The 22,678-nt window shown below is 38.2% G+C and overlaps 1 protein-coding gene across 7 annotated transcripts in view; it reads right to left on the bottom strand.

Moving 5' to 3' along the window:
* The window catches only part of ATL2 (atlastin GTPase 2), a 79,698-nt gene that overhangs the window by 13,340 nt on the left and 43,680 nt on the right, over nucleotides 1-22,678 (bottom strand). For 6 of the 7 annotated variants that reach the window (XM_033175993.1, XM_033175988.1, XM_033175989.1 and 3 more), the window contains 7 exons: nucleotides 9,678-9,812; nucleotides 9,327-9,431; nucleotides 6,062-6,112; nucleotides 5,385-5,441; nucleotides 4,285-4,377; nucleotides 2,154-2,292; nucleotides 915-1,042 (listed from right to left, as the gene is read on the bottom strand). In XM_033175993.1, coding sequence (XP_033031884.1) covers nucleotides 915-1,042; nucleotides 2,154-2,292; nucleotides 4,285-4,377; nucleotides 5,385-5,441; nucleotides 6,062-6,112; nucleotides 9,327-9,416 — 558 coding nt within the window. In that variant the 5' untranslated portion in view covers nucleotides 9,417-9,431; nucleotides 9,678-9,812. Of the gene's footprint in view, nucleotides 1-914; nucleotides 1,043-2,153; nucleotides 2,293-4,284; nucleotides 4,378-5,384; nucleotides 5,442-6,061; nucleotides 6,113-7,995; nucleotides 9,432-9,677; nucleotides 9,813-22,678 lie in introns of all 7 variants that reach the window. The other variant, XM_033175994.1, reaches the window with a different exon arrangement.

Here is a 22,678-nt window from a genome sequence, read left to right as displayed (position 1 = left end):
TCCTAGACTCTAGTCTAGACTAGAGGTTGGAGGGGGAACAGAGATGGTTAATGGGTACAAAAATATAGTTAGAATAAGATCTAGTACTTGATAGCATAACAGGGTAGTTACAGTCAATAATAACTTACTGTACATTTTAAAATAACTAAAAGAGTATAATTAGATTGTAACATAAGGAAGGGATACATGCTTGAGGTGATGGACACCCTATTTACTCTAATATGATTATGATGCATTGTATGCCTGTATCAAAAATATCTCATGTACCCCATAAGTATACATACTACATACCCACAAAAATTTTAAAAAGTAAAAATACATTTTAAAAAATTCATTCATAACTAAACAAAGATAATATGAGAGTAACTATCAAGTATCCAATAAGTGAACAAAATACACTCTTAGTTAAAACTACTACAAATAATACAACCTTCCACAACGGTCTTGTTCTGGCAGGCAAGCTATAAAGACTAGAAAAGAATAGGGGGAAAAAAAACCTATGAATACTTTACTTGAACCAGTATGAATACTTTCAGCTGCTCTTATCAAGTCCTCAGAACTCTGAGGGAGTGTTTTTGTGAGAAGTAAGGATGTAAAATTATGTTCTCCATTCCTATTATCATTCACTAATGACAGAGTAGTATTATAGTATGATGGCTTGTTCTCTCCATATCTGAGATGGAGAAAAAGATAATTTTGTAAATAAATTAAATCACTGTCTAGGAGACAGAAATCTGCTATAATCTTTTAAATATCCTTAAACACAGGTACATCTAATTCAAGTCAGAAAGATAAATTACAAATCTTACTCTTTTTTGTTTTAAAATAAAGACAAGGAATTTCTTACATATACAGATGAGTTTTAAGTCAACTACATTTCTATCTTAGACAAAGCCGTTTAAGAGCTCACCTACCTTAAAATATTCTACAAGATCTCTACAAGTGACTTTAGATCCACTTATCTCTTTTTCTACCAAATTTTCAGGGGCAAGCAGCAATGGAACCAGATTTCGAAGCTCTCGTTTAAAGTCTTCATCAATATCTAGAAAACACAAAATTGAGCAGCATATTAGTCCAAAAAAAATTAGGTCCCTATTGGTTCGATTTCATAAAATTCTGTTTTATGAAACAAGAATACATAGCTATTACTGAAGTGGATTCATTTTTTTTAAAAAAAAGAAAAGAAAAGAAAAGGCCGGGCGCGGTGGCTCAAGCCTGTAATCCCAGCACTTTGGGAGGCCGAGATGGGCGGATCACGAGGTCAGGAGATCGAGACCATCCTGGCTAACACAGTGAAACCCTGTCTCTACTAAAAAAATACAAAAAACTAGCCGGGCGAGGTGGCGGGCGCCTGTAGTCCCAGCTACTTGGGAAGCTGAGGCAGGAGAATGGCATAAACCCGGGAGGCGGAGCTTGCAGTGAGCTGAGATCCGGCCACTGCACTCCAGCCTGGGCGACAGAGCAAGACTCCATCTCAAAAAAAAAAAAAAAAAGCTCATCCAACATGCCATAGGAAAAAATATAATCCCCCCCTACTCTACTAGGCTATTTTCCCCAAACCCCCAGTAACACTGCCAGTTCAAATAATAAATAAACCATAAATAAATTTGTGGACTACCAAGACAAATTTCACTTTTAGTATAAACGAAAATGTCCTTTTTCAAGAGGCAAACAATTCATAAAATTGTATTAAGTTTTACTACTAGATTTTGTTTTACCAGCCATGCTGTGAAAGTTTTGTCAATCCCCAAGCGTTTTGCCACCACACTCAAAATAATCCTACAACATACATCAACTATACTATCACTCCCGAAACAGAGACTTATGTCTGATTTCATCAATATAATAAAATGATAAAACCTTTTAACAGACTGCAATCAATTGAAAGGAAATGCTCTCAGCCTTCAGAATTTTCAGGACATCAGTGCTGAGCTACAGACATTATAAAATAGGTTAATCAATATGCTAGACAGCTGCAAACAAATCAATGAAATGCTAGAGAAACAACACAGAGCATTACAATCACAACATGAACAATGCATCCAAACATTCTCCAGTATAAAACAGTACATTTAAGGCGCCATGTATTTTCTTAAAAAACTTTCCACCTCTAATAAATAAGTTCAGATTTTAAAAAGAATGGGAATTCCCACCTTTCAATCTCCCATCAAAACTAGGATTAGTTGCAACTTTAAGACCAGGATGTGGCAAAAGGAAGCAACCAAGATTTGAGAAACAATTGTGTATGTGCTTCCTTACATTCTGAAGCTCTTCATGTTGATTTTGTTTTACCTGAGGGCAGAGAGAGACAGGTGAAGTTGTAAACAGCAGAAAGAAAAAATTTTTTAAAGAAAACACACACAGACTCACATGCACACTTAACTCAGATGCTACTCCTAAGGAGTCTTTTTTGACAATACAAAAAATTACGAAGGCCCATTTCTGACCACTTTGTTAAGACCCCACTTTTTTTTTTTTTTTTTTTTTTAAGACAGAGTTTCGCTCTTGTTGCCCAGGTTGGAGTGCAATGGTGCGATCTCGGCTCACTACAACCTCCGCCTCCCAGGTTCAATCGATTCTCCTGCCTCAGCCTCTTGAGTAGCTGGGATTACAGGCATGCACCACCACGCCCGGCTAATTTTGTATTTTCAGTAGAGACAGGGTTGTCAGGCTGATTTCGAACTTCCGACCTCAGGTGATCCACTCACCTCGGCCTCCCAAAGTGCTGGGATTACAGGCATGAGCCACCGCACCCAGCCAACCCCACATTTTCTTAAACCAGAAAAGATGTTTTTCCCAAGTAAGCTGCCTGGAACAGCAAAAACTACAAATAAGGTAGTTAATCACAGTATCTAATAGCCAAATAACGAATTACGGTTGTGACTTATACACCAGTAAATAAATTAAGAATTTACCTTTAAAGTACTTATAACAGCAACAAAACAGAACAAAACAAAGTATAAATTTGCCTACAAATAAAAAGTTCAGCCCCTGCAAAGTAAAAGCTAAGATAAAAAAATTACAGTGCAGTACAAAGACCTTAGAAATGTGTTAGGATTTCAGGTCCCTCTCTACGTGATTATTTATGATTTATGCTAGTTATTAGAATTTTGAGAAGGGAAACTGGCATGTATTGGGGGGAAGAAAATCTTAAACTTAGAAACATTTTAGATAATTACTCATTTATCCAAATATAACTCACATAGTCTCCTAAATACTTTTCTGGAAAATAATTTTAACAAAATATGCACTATTTATAATTAAAACCTGGAAACTACCTAAATCTCCAATAACAGCAGAATGGAAAAACTGTTGTCTATTCATTCAATGGATATTATACAGCAATGAGAATAAATGAATTAAACTATATGCAACATGGATTAACCTCAGAAACATAATATTGGGTAAAAAAAAAAAAAAAAAGCTAGATTCAAACAAATACATTCTTTATGTGATTCCATCCATATAAAGTACAAAAACAAAGCCTGTGAGAAGTCAGGATAGTGGTAGAGGGTTTTGGGTGGGGGTTGGTATATGGAGGTGGGTGCTTCTAGGTGCTGGCTAAATAGCTATGTTCCTTTTTTACAAATTCATCAAGCTACACGCTTATGATTTGAGCAATTTTCTGAATATATGTATCACATTTCAGTAAGGTTTTTTCCAAACAACTTTCTTGTTTTTCACTTACATAATTCTGAGTTTAGTTAGTATGTCTATTGTGCTTTGTGTTAATTTCTTCTAAATGAACCAGAGAGAGAAAATGCGATGACTCAAATTATTTCCAAAAGTAGGGTCTGGAAATGCCTTTCGAATAATCTAATTATGTTGAATTGGTTTTAACCTCATTTAAAAAAAAAAAAAAATGGTGCTTGCTTTCCCCTTCACCTTCCGCCATGATTGTAAGTTTCCTGAGGCCTCCCAGTCATGCTTCCTGTTAAGCCTGTGGAACTGTGAGTCAATTAAACCTCTTTTCTTCATAAATTACCCAGTCTCAAGTAGTTCTTTATGCAGTGTGAGAACAGACTAATACACAAGTACTTCAATGGGGGGCTACCTTTAGGAATAAAGGATCATGATCCTTAATTTTGATTCAAGGCACCGTCTTCTTCGGTAGGAATGCAACCACTTTACTTTTCATCAATTACAAACAGAGTCACTTGGGCTAACCTGGAATACTTTATTCCAACGACAGGTAAATACTGGCAATGTGACCAGCAGTCCGGACAGCCCACCCCTTTGCCTAGCTTGGTGCTTATGCTCTCCTCTTTAAGAATTAGGTCTTACCTGTAATCTCTTTTCAAGAAACTGCTTTCCACCTTCCAAACCATATGAATGTTCATAAGGATAGCTCCAATCTCGAATCAAAAACATTAATGTCTATACACACAAAAATAAAAATTGTTTATTTTACAATAAAGAAAATTTACAAAAATAAATCACAACTCTAACAACTGAAGCCTCCCTTACTCTCCTAAACAATGCTTATCAAAAGTTATAGTAACCAAATGGTCACTTCCGGTCATGGTTATATCAAGGACCCACTTAAACAACATTCCCAGGCCCTATACCAAGCAATTACCAGCACTGAAGAACTTCACTAAATATGAAGAGTCACCACAAGCAATAATACAGGATTTTTAAAAATGAAAAACGGGTATATCAGGACATGCAGATCATAATTTTATATCATGGTTGTATAACTAACTACAAGACCAACTAATTCTTGATGGCTATCTAGACTGATTATAGATCTGGTGTCAATAAGGACATTTTCACAGGATGTTTTTACTCATAGAGGGTGAGATTTCTCAACCTCAGCACTGCTGACATTTTGGGTCAGTTAATTCTTAGTTGTGTGTGGCTGTACTGTGTACTGTAAAACGTTGAACCATATTTCTGGCCTCTATGTGCTAGATACCAAGTGGTGCTAAGCTCCCCCACAAAACTGTGACAACCAAAAATGTCTCCAGACATTAGCAAATGTCCCCTGGGTGGCAAAATTATCCAAGTTCAGAAAAAACTGATATAGGCCAAATAGGGTATATTTCACCCATAATCTGCTCAACTACTTAATAAAAATTGGCATGACTGTCTTATATTTCCTATTAAGTTTAGAATAACATCTATTAAGATAAACATTACTCCCCTTAATCTAAGTGAAAGCATTAAGAATTAGCCTAGATTCATTTATTCTATTTATCCTGTTAGCCTATTACTGGTAAGTATGCTGATGATGACATTACCAAAGGTTAGTTTCAACTGCACTGAATCTGTGGCTAGCAATGGGTCTGTTGTAATATCCTGGTGTCTCCAAAATTACAAACTGAGGTGGCTTCACAACTTCTCATAGGCAAATCTTTAAAATGTTAAAATGACTTTTTTACCTGAAATGGTTTCTGGTAGATTTCTTCCATCGCAAGTCTTCCATACTCTGTAAATAACTATTAAATTGAGTTAGTTAAAATAATGCCTCTAAAGAGATTCAAAGAAGACATGTGTAAACCTGTTCTACATCAAAGCTCCAGGTACCAGAACCTTTAAAATCATTTGAAAACCAAACATTTAATTTTCTAACACACTAGGTACATACAAAATTTCTTCCAGTTAAGAAGTCATACATCAGTTTAAACCCATACAACATTCAATCGTGTTACCAGTATTATAGGCTGCCAAGTGTAAATTCACAATAAAGTGAGAATTAAATTTTCAATACTTGGCACATTTTCTTTAAGAAACATGTGCTTGCAGCTGGGTGCAGTGGCTTATGCCTGGTAATCCCAGCACTTTGGGAGGCCGAGGTGGGCGGATCACCTGAGGTTAGAAGTTCAACACCAGCCTGACCAACACAGTGAAACTTCATCTCCACTAAATATACAAAATCAGCCAGGTGCGGTGGCGCATGCCTGTAATGCTACTTGGGAGACTGTGGCAGGAGAATCCCTTGAACTTGGGAGGGGGAGGTTGCAGTGAGCTGAGATTGTGCCATTGTACTCTATCTAGTCTGGGCAACAAGAGCGAAACTCCAACTCAAAAAATTAAAATTAAAAAATGAAATACGTACTTGCAAATGTTGAAGATCATCTTCTTGAATATTCTGAGACAGATTATATACCTGTTAAAACAAAATTTATTTTGTTTTTTATTAGTGTTTTGAATACCCAGCTTGTATATAACTTTACTTGTGGAAAAAAGGTTATTTTGTACCTCAGCACAAAGGAATCACTTAACTACTATCTTGATGAGTGACATGTGAAAAGGATTTTCTCTTTTTTCCTAACAATAGTCAAGATGGAATATTAAGGAAGAAGCAGTGGCAGTAAAATATGTAAAAAACATGAATATATGCATATTCATGGCCTAAAAGTGGTAGAAAAACAAGTGTGCTATCTAGTAGGTTTCTTTTACTCCTTCTCAAAGCTCTTTAATGTTATGATATGATCATCTTTTAAAGAGTGTAGGTTATTTCCACCATCGTTTTTCTAAATTAGTGAATACAAGGGGCAATAGTTTACAAAGATAAATTCCTCCCTGGTACAATCAGAGTATACAGTGACTCAGTGGGTATCTCCACTACCACTGACTCTAGTCTAGTGTGGTTCTCTTTTTACTCACACTCCTCAGTTTGCTTACTCATCAGTTTTTACTTCCACTCAACATGACAATTTTACTGGCCTGTGGAAGCTAATAAAAATAACAGTAGGTGGCACTATTGCCCTTTCCAGAATTTTTTGGAGGCAACTAGAGCTGATAAAGGAGGGTCTAAACATCCTCAGGAAAGGGGGATTTTCATCCATTAATTCTAAGACAGATCTTTAGAAAGTAATCTACACTGCCACAGGAGAAAAGTGGCCATCAACAGGTATCACCTCTGCTAAAATAACTTACATCTTAAGGAACCAGGGTGACTCCAAAGATCGAACAATCTGTTCTAAGAGCAAATAAGTGATACTCTGGCCAAACCACTTGGAGGTCAAGAATATAGTCAATTTAGGCCAGCAAACCTAAAATAATATTCTTAGCTACTAATTCCAAACAAGGATTTAAAAGTAATTGATGACTGAGGTGATGATTTAGATTTTAACATTTTTAACATAAACTCTGACACCATGATTAACCTATGCGGGCCTTTGCTTTTAGAAAACAGGTCTGGATCATTTCATTGTCAGGGCCAGGAAACAGAGAAAGGGATTTATTTAACTTAGATCACTAATACTTAGCATACTGTCTTGTATGTAACAGGTGCTCAGTATGTATTTGTTGAAGGAATAAATGACAAGAAGATCAAATTAACATTTATCTATCAGCCAGATATCTTACACAAGGAAAGAAAACTACCCCCTCAAAGGCAAGGAAGAAAATAATCATAATCTTAATCTTCTTGGTTATTTATACTTTACAAAGCACTTTCATATGCATTATCTCATTTAGCTCTCATTTCTGACTGCACATAACAACCACATGCAAGATAGGCAAGATGAGTAAACTCATTTTACAGACAACAAAGTGGCTGTACAGCTTTAAGTGGCTATCTAAAACCAGGTCTCTTACTATCAGAAAGTTGAATAAACAAAGAAAAAAAGACAAAGGGTAAGTTATAGGACAGAGAACTCCCTCTAGAGCCAGCTAACCTGAGGGGCTTCTGCTTGCTTCAAGGGAATCACAGTTGTGCCATCTTGCAAGATCAGAGAGAAAAGAGACTTAGAGGGTCCCCACCAGCATCACTTAGTGGGTAATGACAAATATCCCAACCTTATAATAAACTGAAGCCAAGCTGAACAGTACACTTCTTTTAGCTCATGTTAACAGCCAACCTTCTTTCCACTCTGATAGCTAGGTACTTCAAACTGAGGAAGGAGGAAAATGGGAGCTTAGAGAGACGAGTCACATGTTCCAGACATTACTGGAAAGCATTAAAAAAATCCAAGACACTGTGACAGCATCACCTATGATCTACCATTGATAAGAACAATTTCTTATCTTGGGAGGATCACATACCCATTTTTAAAAAATATTTGCAAATATACTTCTTGATACACCATCACCAGCTGCGCCTAACCGTCATACTTCAATAATTCATGTTTCAGAGATGTATCAGCCACAGATGATCTCAGAAAAGAAAAAGTAAAGAAATACCAAATGACATGTGGTAGTTTAATTCAGTCCAATCCATCTAAATTATCCAGAAAAGAAATGGCCCAGCCTGAAGAAACTAAAACCTGATAGAACACCAAATACAATTTGAATATAAGTGAAAAAGAGAAGGGATTTTATCCCTTCCTAAATGAAGATGCTAAAAATCCTGTTTATTATTACATAAGCATTATTTGGGTTTTCTAAATTAAACATTAATTAATTATTCTGCTTTTATCTCCTTTAGTTCAAATAACTGAGTACCACTTGTCACAGATATAGAATAAAAAACTAGACTTCTAAGCTTAATTACTTGGGTTTTTTGTTTGTTTTAGCCAAAAAAACAAAAAAACAAAAATATACTCTCCATATTGCTGTGTCTGGTAGCCATCTAACTGATTTCAATTACAGATAATGTGGTATCTTTCCCTTTTTAAAAAAAAAAATATATATATATTCCATAATGAAAAAATAAGAGACTGGTTGTTGGTTTATTGCATCCTTTGTAACTATCCAAAGTACAAAATTTCACATCCTAAGCCAGAAAACCATGCATGGAAATGTAAATAACCAATAAGAAATGTAAATAGCTTTCAAGAAATGTAAATAGCTCTCTTTAATTTTAATTCCTTTTTTTCCCTTCAATCAAAAGGCATTTTGCCAGCACAAGGTGGCACATGCTGATAGTCCCAGCTACTTAAGAGGCTGAGGCAGGAGGATCACTTCAGCCCAGGAGGAAAAAGCTAGAGTGTGCATGATCACACCCATGAATAGCCACTACACTCCAACCTGGGCAACATAGTAAGAATCCATCTCAAAAAAAATTAAAACGGCATTTTCAAGAGGGGCCAAACACCAGGTGCGGTGGACCGTGCCTGTAATCCCAGCACTTTGGGAGGCCAAGGTGGGCGGGTCACCTGAGGTCAGGAGTTCGAGACCAGCCTGGCCAACATGGTGAAACCCGTCTCTACTAAAAATACAAAAAATTAGCTGGGCATGGTGGCGGGAGCCTGTAATCCCAGCTACTCGGGTTAGGAGAATGAACTCGGGAGGCAGGGGTTGCAGTGAGCCGAGATCACGCCACTGTACTCTAGCCTGGGCAACAAGAGTGAAACTCTGTCTCAAAAAAGAAAAAAAAAAAAAGAGGGGTCAAATGATTATGTGAACTGATCGTACCACTTACTCTTGTGTCTCACCTGGACAGAGCTAGTCATAGTGCTCAGAGCAAACACCGTTGCACAGTCTTTGATAGTTGACTGGCTATCAAAGGCACCCTGGGTATCCATAAGCAGCACGGCAACCTAGGAATTTGAGAGTTTAAAATACTTAGTAAAACAGTGGCCAAAAATGACTATAAAAAAAAATCAAATGATAAATTTGAAAATCAGTCATTAAATTAAGAAAAGTACTTATATCTCATACATTTGACATAATAATCCATATGTTAAAGTTATCAAACATTACTAGTTCTGTGTTGTTTTGATTTCTGATATCAGAAAATAGCCCAAGAAAGAACACAGGGTAGAAAAGTATAAACAGAATTTTACTTTCGTTCCATTAGGTCTGTCAATCACAAATACTTCATTCCAAACTTGTATGCCTGTTGTTTCTCTTTCACAGCCACCTCGCCATGTAAAGCCTGTCAATGGTTCATTGTTTCCACCAATCCAACTTTGAGAATCCTGTCAAAGTTAAGGATAAATGTAAAATAAAACACAATTAAGAAATAAAAGAAACCCAAAAAATCACCCATCCTTTATTTTACAGACAGGGAAGCTAAATCCAGAGAGATAGAAAACACTGTGTAACAAACAAGTAGTTACAAAGCAGTCCTTAAATCCCATGTGGGGTTCTTTTTCTTGTAGAGATGTAGTCTCCTCCAAACTTGAATCTTCTCAAATCAGCTCACACTACTACTCTCTAGGCTTCTAAATAAGTGAGGTCATACTTACTTCCCTCCTTTTTAGAAAAATTTCCTGGCTGGGCATGACAGCTCATGTCCATAATCCCAGCATTTTGGGAGGCTGAAGTGGGCAAATCACTTGAGGCCAGGAGTTTGAGACCAGCCTGGCCAATGTGGCGAAACCCCATCTTTACAAAAAGTACAAAACTTAGCCAGGCATGGTGGCACACCCCTGTAGTCCCAGCTACTCAGGAGGCTGAGGTACGAAGGATCACCTGAACCTGGGAGGTTGAGGCTACAGTGAGCTGAGATTGCACCACTATACTCCAGCCTGGGTGACAGAGTAAGATCCTGCCTCAAAAAAAAAAAAGAGAGAGAGAGAGAAAGATTTCCTAAAATGTTAAAAATCATAAAAAAAAAAAAAAAAAAAAAAACTCGGCACCAATTATTTTAACATGTTCTTACACAGATAAGCAAAACTAAGTTTCAGGTAGAAAGACTGTCAAAACAGCATTGCTCTCTTTAGAAACAGCTTATACTCTTTAAAAAATAATCAATTTTAGGCTTGGTGCAGTGGCTCATACCTGTAACCCTAGCACTTTGGGAGGCCGAGGCAGGTGGATCACCTGAAGTGGCTGAAGTGGGCAAATCACTTTTGAGGCCAGGAGTTTGAGACCAGCCTGGCCAACATGGTGAAACCCCATCTCTACTAGAAATACAAAAATTAGCCGGGTGTTGTGGCACACGCCTATAATCCCAGCTACTCAGGAGGCTGAGGCAAGAAAATCACTTGAACCCGTGGGCAGAGGTTGCAGTGAGCAGAGATCGCACCACTGCACTCCACCCTGGCAAAAAGAGTGAAACTGTCTCAAAAGCAAAAAAAATCAATTTAAAAAATAACCCCAAGACTTGTTTGGAACCTGATTTAAACAAACTAACTATTTAAAACGCCTTTTTTGAAACCAACAGGAAAATATGAACCCAAACTGGTTATCTCATTAGATGGTGTTAAATTAGGGTAAAGAAGATTGTTTGGTGTGCTAATGATACTGTGGATAAGAAGAAAAATAATAGAGTCTTTATCTGTTAGATACTCAAGTATCTACAGTGAATGGATATGCCTGGCATTTGCTTTAAAATATTCCAGGAGGTGAGGAAAAAAGAGAACAGATAAAACAAGACCAGCAAAATGTTGACAGATATGCTGGAGTTCATTATATACAATTCTCTTTATTTTAGGGTATGTTTAAAATTTTCCACAATAAAAGTTTTTAACTAGAACCGCAGGGCTAAATTGTTATTATGAAATAATATGAAAGTTAATATATAAGGTAATTTTTCTAGAAAATTTAATCTGGGACATAATAAATGAGTACCTTTGACAGACGTCAAGATCCCTATACTTCAGTATACTTAAAGCCCACATAGCCTTTACTCAATGTACCCCACAGGAAAAATTCCTTTGTTTCAGAAATACTTCTAATAAGCTTGGATATCTAGTCTAAAACAAATTACAAAGACTGAATTAGGAGTGGAAGACGTTTAAGACAGGACCAATGAGGAACGAAGCAATTTATTAAAAGCAGACACACAGTGGCAAAAACAAAAACAAAACAGTGTCAGCCAGGCATGGTGGCTCACGCCTGTAATCCCAGCACTTTGAAAGGCTGAGGCGGGTGGATCACTTGAGGCTAGGAGTTCAAGACCAGACTGGCTAACATGGTGAAACCCCATCTCTACTAAAAAGACATAAAAAAAAAAAAAAAAAAAAAGTAGCCAGGCGTGGCAGCACATGCCTGTAATCCCAGCTACTTGGGAAGCTGAGGGAGGAGAATCGCTTGAACCTGGGTTTCACATGGGTTGTGGGAGGTGGAGATTGCAGTTAAGTTGAGATTGCACCACTGCGCTCTAGCCTGGGCAACAGAGAGAGACTCTGTCTCAAACAAAACAAAAAGTATCATCCAGACCATCACCTAACATAGCCTTAAACTTCAAACCATCTTTAATTATTATCATTATTATTATTATTCCACAAAACTCCCATCCCCAGTAGACTACCAATCCTATCAATTACAAACTTCTCTTGGATTCATTTCTTTTTCTTCAGTTTTCAATACCTTCAACTTAAAGACCTCATCTATGCTGGTCAGAAGGCTGCCACCTGAGACAATTCCATTCACAGTATATATGATGGACTTGTGTTTCAGGAGGCACCCTTCACAGGACTCAGAAGCTTATTTTGACACTCCCCAGACAAGCAAAACTGGTGATCTTGCCCCTTGACTGCATATTTGGATACTTCATATTGGTCCCTACGCAACTCCTGCTCTATCCTCTAACCCATTTTTCCATAGTCACTGAATGTTCACAAGAAATGTAATCGTGCCACTGTCCTGCTGAAAAGTCATCTGTGGCTCCCCACTACCAATAAGACCATCTGGAGATCTGCTGCATTAAGAATCCTTTTTTCTTTTTCTTTTTTTGAGACAGGGTCTCACTCTGTCACCCAGGCTGGAGTGCAGTGGCCCAATCAGCACTCACTGAAACCTCATCTTCCTGGGCTCAAGTGATCCTCCCACCTCAGCCTCCCAAGTAGCTGGGACTGCAGGTGCACACCACCACACATGGCTGATTTTTGTATTTTTTGTAGAGACGGAGTTTCACCATGTTGCCCAGGCTGATAACAATCCACCTTTAATTTACTCTTCTTGTCTGTGCTCCTGATATTCCCCACAGATCTCAACACATATCTTCCTGATTCTACCATACCAAAAAAAGTTACCATTCCCCAAACACATATGTTGTTTAGCTTAGGTATACCTCTGTTCCACCTATTGTCTGCCTAGACTCAGCCAGCAGTCAAGAAACTTCAACTTTTCTGTACTGTTAAAGCATATTATTGACACTGCATGGTTGTTACCTTTATATAGTTTTGCAGTTCTTATGTGAGTCTCTTGAGAGCAAAGGCTGTAAAGAATCATCTTTGTTCACCAAACTGCTCCTATCAAAGTACCTTGCACTGTTGTAAGTTCTCACATGGAGAATCTCATTCTCCCACAATGTCAAAAAAAAAAAATTTGGTACTTAATGGAATTTATGATTTCTAAAAGTTATAGCCTACACAAATAACTCCTCTAAGAGAACTCTGGTTTTACTCTACATTTTACTTATTTCTATCTCCTCTACAAGAAGGTAAGTTTCACTAAAGTTGTGTTTTTTTCATTCTTACAAGTATTCCCAGCACAGAGAATAGTGTGCCTGGCTTGTAGTAGGTATTCTAAGTATTTCTTAAATAAACAAAAAAGTTTACTTATAAGTTTCGATGTACTCCCTTTTGAGCATGGGTAATAAATCCAGAAGAAATATGATCTTTGTTATTATTCCTAGAAACAATTACATAAAGAAGACAGTAAAAATAAATTTTTTAAAGTATAGATGACTGAAATCATAGGCTTATATGTTTGCTAGCCGCCTCTTCCAAAGAAACTTTAAAAAGAATTGGTGTCTCATAAAAATCTACTATGTATCATCTCTTCCTAAGTTACCTTGGAATAGAAGTGTTAAAAAAAAATACTAAACTGATTAGTCAGCAAAAGGATGAAAGACGCTAAGTGTGGTGGCTACACCTGTAATCCCAGCATTTTGGGAGGCCAAGGCAGGAGGATCACTTGAGGCCAAAAGTTCAAAGCTGCAGTGAGCTATGATGACACCACCACACTCCAGCCTGGATGACAGAGTGAGACCCCGTCTCTATTTAACAACAGCAACAACAAAGATGAAAAGATAAATCAGAGAACTAATCAGATTCTTTAAAACTTGTAAAAGTCTATAATTTCTCTAACATAGTGAATACTGACAGTTTTCATAAAACACATTCATTCATTAAATATTTATGGAACATCTATCATGTGCCAGCCATTTTTCTAGGGATACAACAGTGAACAAGAATAAACATTCCTGCCCTCAAAGAGAATTTTAGTGGGAGCTAGAGGCAGCTTTGCTGATAACAGACCCTATTTGCTGTGATAATTTACTAAAAGCAAACCTAAAAACTTGAAAACACTAATCTGATACTATTTACTACTATGGAGACAAAAGCCTCAAAACTCAGAAATACAAAAAACAAACAAACAAACAAACAAACGAGTACTTACAGAATAAATCTCAACTGCCAAAGGCAATCTAAAATCACCAGAAGTTCTTTTTTTTTTTTTTGAGATGGGGTCTCACTTGCTATGTTGCCCAGGCTGGTCTTGAACTCTTGAGATCAAGCAATCCTCCCACCTCAGCCTCTCAAAGTGCTGGGATTACAAGCAAGAGCCACCATGCCCAGCCTAAAGTTTAAGTATAATCAAATAGTGAATAAATACAGCCCTTGCCAAAAAGACGTCCTACATAATATAATTATCAGCAATAAAGAAAACTTACCTATTCTAAACAGGAAGAAACAAATTCATATTTTGCCAAAGGAAAGGTACAGTCCCTAGCAACAAAGTGAAACAACTATGTAAACATTTATTTATTTAGTTAGAAAGAAAAAGAGACAGACAGACAGACAGGGTCTTGCTCCATCGCCCAAGCTGTAGAGCAGTGGCATGATCATAGCTCACTGTCCTCAACCTCCTGGGCTCTAGTGATCAAACAAGGTGTTGGTCCTCCTGCCAGGCCTACATGTATCAGAGCACACCCGCTCCTGACTGCTGGCAAGCTGACTCCCTTTCACAACGGATAGGCTGGAAAAATAAAGGTTCATACAGAAGCCATAAATCATCACAACTAGGAGCAAAAGGAATAAAAAGGATGAAATTAAGATCCAAGTAGCACTACAATAATAAGCGAGACCCTCCCTAGTTGCATGGCATTCCCCACACCACCACAAATGAAAATCTTCATCTGTATAAAACTAGTACCTATTCAGGAGACAGGTTATGAACACTCAGCCTCCAAACTGATAGACAGAATAAATACTGTACACATTCTAACCACCAACTGTATTTACTATTTTCATTTGAATATGTGAGAACACTCTGCAAGTCCTGGAACAAATTATAAAACACTTGACTTTAAAATAGTTAAAAACTGTCTAACATCTTATCCAACCCCATCCTCACCCCATACCCAACTCTTCCCATCTGGGACTGGACAAATCAATGAAATTATGACTGAACCAAGTCATAAGCCCAGGAAAAGGACAACTCTAACAACTCAGGTACATGCTAAAGAGGAATTTAATATATTTTGATAGAAGGTTCTGTTTAAAAGGTGTCTTTGACCTTGAAGACACGATGCTAAATGAAATAGGCCACACACAAAAGGACAAATATTCTATGATTCCACTCATATGAGGTGCTTAGTCAAATTCACAGGGACAGAATGTTGGATGCCGGGGGATGGGGGAGAGAAATGGGGAGTTAGTGTTTAACAGGTACAGAGCTTCAGTTGGGGAATGAAGAAGTTCTGGAGATGGATGGTGGCAATGGCTGCCCAACAATGTGAAGAGAGTTAGTGCCACTGAAGTTGTACACTTACAAATGGTTAAAGAGGTAAATTTTACATTATGCATATCTTACCAGTTAAAACAAAAAAGGTGCCCTTGAGGGCTAACAAAATGGAAGGAGCAGACACCTCTCGTAATTAAACTGAGATTTGACTTTAGAGTCTTCCATTGGACTTCCAGTTTCAACTTTCTCTTGTAAAAATTTAGAAGTCATCAGACCCATCTTTACAATAAGAAAAAACCTTAGCAAACTGAAAAATCAATAACTCTCCTTTCTCAGATCAAAGAATTGAGATCACAAGTCAAACCACCCCTACAAAATCATGACAGACAAACTAACACAAAGGATCATGAGCTGAGGTCAGCTTACCAGCAACTGCTGCAGCAACTGGTAGGAACACTTAAATGACAATTTGAATGAATTGTCAGAAGCTGAGAGTGAACTAGTTTAAGCATTAAAAACCCTAGAGTCTTAGCAAATCCCACACTTTCCTGAATATTATCTCAAAGAACTCCACAAAGTTCTCAAAGTAATAACGGAAGAAAGTTTCCCTCATGACTGACAAGGAAGGGGAAGTAACCCTGGGAAAGTAACCACTATCTGTCTGTCTGTCTGTCTGTCTGTCTATCTATCTATCTATCTATCTGTCTATCTATCTATCTCTATCTATCTAATCTACATACACACACACACACACACACACACACACACACACACACAGCAGTCCCCACAACAAAAGCCTGCCCTCCTGAGAAAACTACCTTACCAGAGCTTTATCTGACCCTAGGGAGGAGCAATCAGCCAACTCCAGCCCCATCTAGGCTTCCTGTCTAGTTTTTTTTTTTTAAAAAGAAAAGAGTCATAGACCAGGACTCAGGCCCACTAAAAAACTAAGGAGCCAGGTGCAGTGGTGTGTCTGTAGTCTCAGCTATTCAGGAGACTAAGCTCAGGAGTTCGAGACCAGTCTGGGCAACATAAGGAGACTCTGTCTCAAAAAGAATAAAAATAAAACTAAGATTTAACCATAAGGTGACATATGACATATGATGCTTCTGCTCTCCTACACGTTACCACCTCATCAACAATGCTCCAATATAATGACAGTGGATTACAAATAAAAAAGTTGCAAGACACAGAGTTCAGTAAATTCAATAAAATTTCTTGGGAAATCCCAAAGACAATGGGAGAGCAGGGAGAAACTGAAACCTCTAGGATCTGCAGCTACAAAACACATTAAACATAGCCCATCTCCTAACTAGATTAACATATAATCTCATAATAAAAGGCCAAATCTTCAGTCTTTATTACCTGATACTCCATGTCTGGCTTTCAGCAAAAAATTACAAGCCATGTCAAAAGGCAAGAAAAAATAGACTGAAAAGACAAGGCAAACATCAGAACCAGAGTTGGATATATTTCAGAATTATAAAATAGGAAATTGATCCAGGAAGAAGAGAGGTGTTTAAAAGGTGTCTTTGACCTTGAAGACACTATGCTAAACAAAATAGGCCACACACAAAAGGACAAATATTCTATGATTCCACTCATATGAGGTGCTTAGTCAAATTCACAGGGACAAAAAGCAGCATGGTGGATGCCAAGGGATGGGGGAGCGAAATGGGGAGTTAGTGTTTAACGGGCACAGAGCTTCAGTTGGGGAATGAAGTTCTGGAGATGGATGGTGGCAATGGCTGCCCAACAACGTGAACAGACTTAGTTAGACAGAAAGTTATTTATGTCGCCAATACCAGGCAGGATATATACCAAAAAATCTCTACTAGGTATGTCACGGGCCTAGCTGCAAAGTAACACAAAGAGAAAAATCTTGAAAGAAGTCAGGAACAAAACACTTTACCTATAGAGGAACAAAGTAAGAATTACACTGGACTTCCCATTACAAATCATGCAAGCAGCTGGGTGTGGTGGCTCATGCCTGTAATTCCAGCACTTTGGGAGGCAGAGGCAGGCGACTACTTGAGGTCTGGAGTTCAAGACCACCCTGGGTCAATATGACAAAACCCTCATCTCTACTAAAAATACAAAAATTAGCCAGGCGTGGTGGCCCGCACCTGTAGTCTCAGCTACTTGGGAAGCTGAGGCAGGAGAATCACTTGCGCCTGGAAGGTAGAGCTTGTAGTGAGCCAAGATCACGCCACTCCACCCCAGAGTGGGTGACAGAGTGAGGTTCCATCTCAAAAAACAAAACAAAACAAAAATCATGCAAGCAGGAAGGAAATAGGGTAAAATGTTTATAGAGCTGGGGGGAAAAAAAAGCCTCCAAACTAAAATTCTGTATCCAGTAAAGTTATCCTACAAAAGAAGTAAAGACTTTCTTAGCCAAAAACTGAGGAAGGTTGTCGCCAATACATTAGCAAAAAGGAAAATGATATAGGTGAGAAACTCAAATCTACATAAAGAGAGAAAGAATGTCAGAGAAGGATAAAAAGGTAAAATAAAATCTTCTAGATGGTTATAGTATATAGATCAGGGAAACAAATGACAGCAATGTATAAAAGACAGGAGGGAGGAACTGGGACTATGCTAAGGTAACTGCACTATCCATGAAGCAGTATAATACCTGAAAGTGCACTTAGCTTAGTTGTAAATGTATATTGCAATGCAATCAAGTTAAATGTTCAACTAAAATTGGAGAAGGCAGAAAAAAAGGGGAAGATAAAAAAGAAAAAAAAAGTACACACACAAACACCAGAAACAATTACACGCATGGCAGCTATGAATCCAATTATATCAACAATCACTTTACATCTGAATGACTTAAATATACCAAGTAAAAGAAATTGTCAGCTGGGCACAGTGGCTCATGTCTCTAATCCCAGCACTTTGGAAGGCCGAGGCAGGTGGATCACCTGAGGTCAGGAGTTCGAGATCAGTCTAGTCAACACGGGGAAACCTTGTCTCTACTAAAAATACAAAACTTAGCCGGGCATGGTGGCAGGTGCCTGTAATCCCAGCTATTCAGGAGGCTAAGGCAATTTGAACCAGGGAGGCAGAGGTTGCAGTGAGCCAAGACTGCACCACTGCATTCCAGCCTGGGTGACAGAGTAAGATTCTGTCTCAAAAACAGAAATTGTCACAGTGGGTTTTCAAAAAATAGAGCCAACCGGCCGGGCGCGGTGGCTCAAGCCTGTAATCCCAGCACTTTGGGAGGCCGAGACGGGTGGATCGCGAGGTCAGGAGATCGAGACCAACCTAGCTAACACGGCGAAACCCCGTCTCTACTAAAAATACAAAAAACTAGCCGGGCGAGTTGGCGGGCGCCTGTAGTCCCAGCTACTGGGGAGGCTGAGGCAGGAGAATGGCGTAAACCCGGGAGGCGGAGCTTGCAGTGAGCTGAGATCCGGCCACTGCACTCCAGCCTGGGCTACAGAGCGAGACTCCGTCTCAAAAAAAAAAAAAAAAAAAAAAAAAAAAAAAAAAAAAAAAAAAAAATAGAGCCAACCACATGCTATCCATTTTAAAAACCCCACTTTACAAAGACACGGGTTAAAAGTAAAGGTATGGGAAAGATATACCATGCCAACACTAATCAAAAGAAAGCTAGAATAGCTATGTTAATTACAGAAAAAGCAGTTTTCAAACTAAGAGAAAAATGACTTCTGAACAAAGGTTAGAGCTGAATTACACCAAAATACGTGAAGCAAAAATTGAACTCCAAAGAGTAATAGACAAATCCACTATTAAACTGGGAGACCTCACACCTCTTTATAGGTAGCTGATATACCCAGCAAGTAGAAGACCAGTAACACAGTTGAGCTGAACAGAATCAGCAATCAAATGGATCTAACTGACATTACAGAACACTTCATTCAACAACAGCACAATACATACTCTTCTCAAACTAAGAACATTCACCAAGGTAGACGATATCCTGAGCCTTAAAATACACCTTTAAAAATTTAAAGGTATAGATAATACAAAGTATGCTCTCATACCACAACAGAATTGAACTATTAATAGAAATCAATAGCAGAAACACAGCTGGAAAACTCCCCAAATAGTTGGAGTTTAAAACAACTCACCTCAAAATAATACAGGAATCAAGGAAATCTCAACAGAAATTTTAAAATACATTGAACTAAATGAAAATGAAAATAAAACCTATTAAAATTTCCATGATTAGAGGAGATTTGTAGCATTAGATGCATACAGTAGGAAAGAAAAAACCGTGATTAGAGGAGAAATTTATAGCATTAGAGGCATAGAGGAGGAAAGAAAAAAAGTTCTAAAACCAATACTCTAAGCTGCCACCTCACGTAACTGGAAAAGAAAGACCAATATAAACCGAAAGTAAGATGAATAAAATCAGAGCAAGAACCAATGAAACTGAAACAAGAAAACAGAAAATCACAACAGAAAAAACAAATCAATGAAACCAAAAACTGGTCCTTCAAAAAGATCAATATAATTGATTGAAGAGAGAGAGGGGGAAAAAAAAGAGAAGACAAACTAATATCAGAAATCAAAGAAGAATCATCATCACTAATTCCATGAACATTAAAAAAAAAGAATACTAAGAATTCTATGCCCACAAATTTAGTAACTTAGTTGAAATGGAGCAATTCTTGGAAAGAAACAAACTACCAAACTCACACAAGGAGAACTAGATCATCTATTTAAAAAAAAAAAAAAAAAAAAAAAAGGCCAGGTGCAGTGGCTCACACCTGTAATCCCAGCACTTTGGGAGGCTGAGGGGGTGGATCACCTGAGGTCAGGAGTTTAAGACCAGCCTGGCCAACATGGTGAAACCCCCATCTCTACTAAAAATACAAAAATTAGCCAGGCATGGTGGCGGGAGCCTATAATCCCAGCTACTCAGGAGGCTGAAGCAGGAGAATCGCTGGAACTCGAGAGGCAGAAGCTACAGTGAGCCGAGATCACACCACTGCACTCCAGCCTGGGTGATAGGCAAGACTCCATCTCAAATAAAATAAAATAAAATAAGATGACCAATAAATAACCTTCCAAAAGAAGGATTTACAAAGCCCAACTGACTTCACTGGAAAACTCTACCAAGCATTTAAGGAAGAAATGGTACCAGTTCTCTACAAATTCTTTCAGAAAATAAGCAGAGGGAATACTTCCTAATTAATTCAAAGTATTACCCTAACATCAAAACCAGACAAAGATACTACAAATAAAGGAAAACTGCAGACCAGTACATACCATGAACATAGATGTGAAAATCCCTGACAAAATATTAGCAAATCAAATCTACAATGTATAAAAAGAATTACACACCATGATCAAGTGGGATTTATTCCAGGAATGCAAGGCTGGCTCAACAACTCAAAGTCAATAAATGTAATCCATCATAACAATAGTCTAAAAAAAAAAAAATCAGCTGGGCACGGTGTCTCACGCCTGTAATCTCAACACTTTGGGAGGCCAAGGCAGCCAGAATATCTGAGGTCAGGAGTTCGAGACCAGGCTGGCCAACATGACGACACCCTATCTCTACCAAAAATACAAAAATTAGCCAGGCATGGTGGCGCACGCCTGTAATCCCAGCTACTGTGGAGGCTGAGGCAGTAGAATTGCTTAAACCCGGGAGGCAGAGGCTGCAGTGAGCCAAGATCGTGTCACTGCACTCTAGCCTAGGCGACAGAACAAGACTGTCTCAAAAAAGAAAAGAAAAAAAAGAAAAACACATATATCAATAAACACAGGAAAACTATTTGACAAAATCTAACACTCATTCAGGACTTAAAAAAAAACAAAAAACAAAAAACTCCCAGCACACTAGGAATAAAGAGAAACTTCAATTAAAAAAAAAAAAAAACAAACTACAAAAAATCCTACAGCTAACATAGCAGTGAGAAACTAGATGCTTTCCAGAAACTAGGTTAGAAAACAGACAAGGATATTCACTATTTATCACTTGTACTCAATACTACTGGAGGTTCTAGCTGGGACCATTAGCCAAGACACAGAAAAAAAAGTTTCCCAGATTAGAAAGAAAGAAGTAAAACAATCATCATTTGCAGATGACATGATCTTGTATATAGAAAACTCTAAGGAATTCGCTAAAAAAAATTATTGGAACTAATAAACAAATTCAGGATTTGTTTCAAGGATACAAGATGAATATGCAAGTCAAGTATATGAACTATAAACTTGCATGAACAATTCAAAAACAAAATTAAGAAAGCAATTCCATTCATAGAAACATCAACAAAAGGAATAAATTGAAGTGCAAAACTTATACTCAAAAACTATAAAAAACATTTTTGAAATTAAAAAGATAACATCCCATATTTATGGACTGTTAGACTTAATATTGCTAACACAGTAATATTTCCCAAACTGATCTTTCAGATTCAATCAATCGCCAATAGAATCCCAGCTAACTTCCTGTAGAAACTGAGAAGCTAACTCTAAAATTCATATGGGATTGCAAAGAACCCCAAATAGCCAAACAATCTTGAAAAAGAACAAAATGGGACTCAATTCCTCATTTCAAAATTTACTACAAAGCAACAGTAATGAAGACAGTGTGGTACCAGTATAAGAACAAGACATGGCCTGGCGTGGTGGCTCACGCCTGTAACCCTAGCACTTTGAGAGGCCGAGGCAGGCAGACTGCCTGAGCGCAGGAGTTCAAGACAAGCCTGGGCAACACGGTGAAACCATGTCTCTACTAATATACAAAAAAACTGGCCAGGTGCGGTGGCTCACGCCTGTAATTCCAGGACTTTGGGAGGCCAAGGCAGGCATATCACAAGGTCGAGAGATCGAGACCTTCCCGGCCAACATGGTGAAACTCCATCTCTACTAAAAATACAAAAAGTAGTTGGGCGTGGTAGTGCGTGCCTACAGTCCCAGCTACTCAGAAGGCTGAGGCAGGAGAATCGCTTGAACCCGGGAGGCGGAGGTTGCAGTGAGCTGAGCTCGAGCCACTGCACTCCAACCTGACAACAGAGCGAGACTCTGTTTCAAAAAAAAAATCAGCTGGGTGTGGTGGCACATGCCTGTAGTCCCAGCTACTTGGAAGGCTGAGGCAGGAGAACCGCTTGAACCCAGGAGACGGAGGTTGTTGCAGTGAGCCAAGATAGCACCACTGCACTTCAGCCTGGACAACAGAGCAAGACTCCATAAAAAAGAACACATATATAGATCATGGAATAGA

The sequence above is a fragment of the Trachypithecus francoisi genome, unplaced genomic scaffold (genome assembly GCF_009764315.1).
Source record: "Trachypithecus francoisi isolate TF-2019V2 unplaced genomic scaffold, Tfra_2.0 Lachesis_group17, whole genome shotgun sequence".
NCBI lineage: Eukaryota > Metazoa > Chordata > Mammalia > Primates > Cercopithecidae > Trachypithecus > Trachypithecus francoisi.
This window is presented reverse-complemented; position numbering and strand designations above follow the sequence as displayed.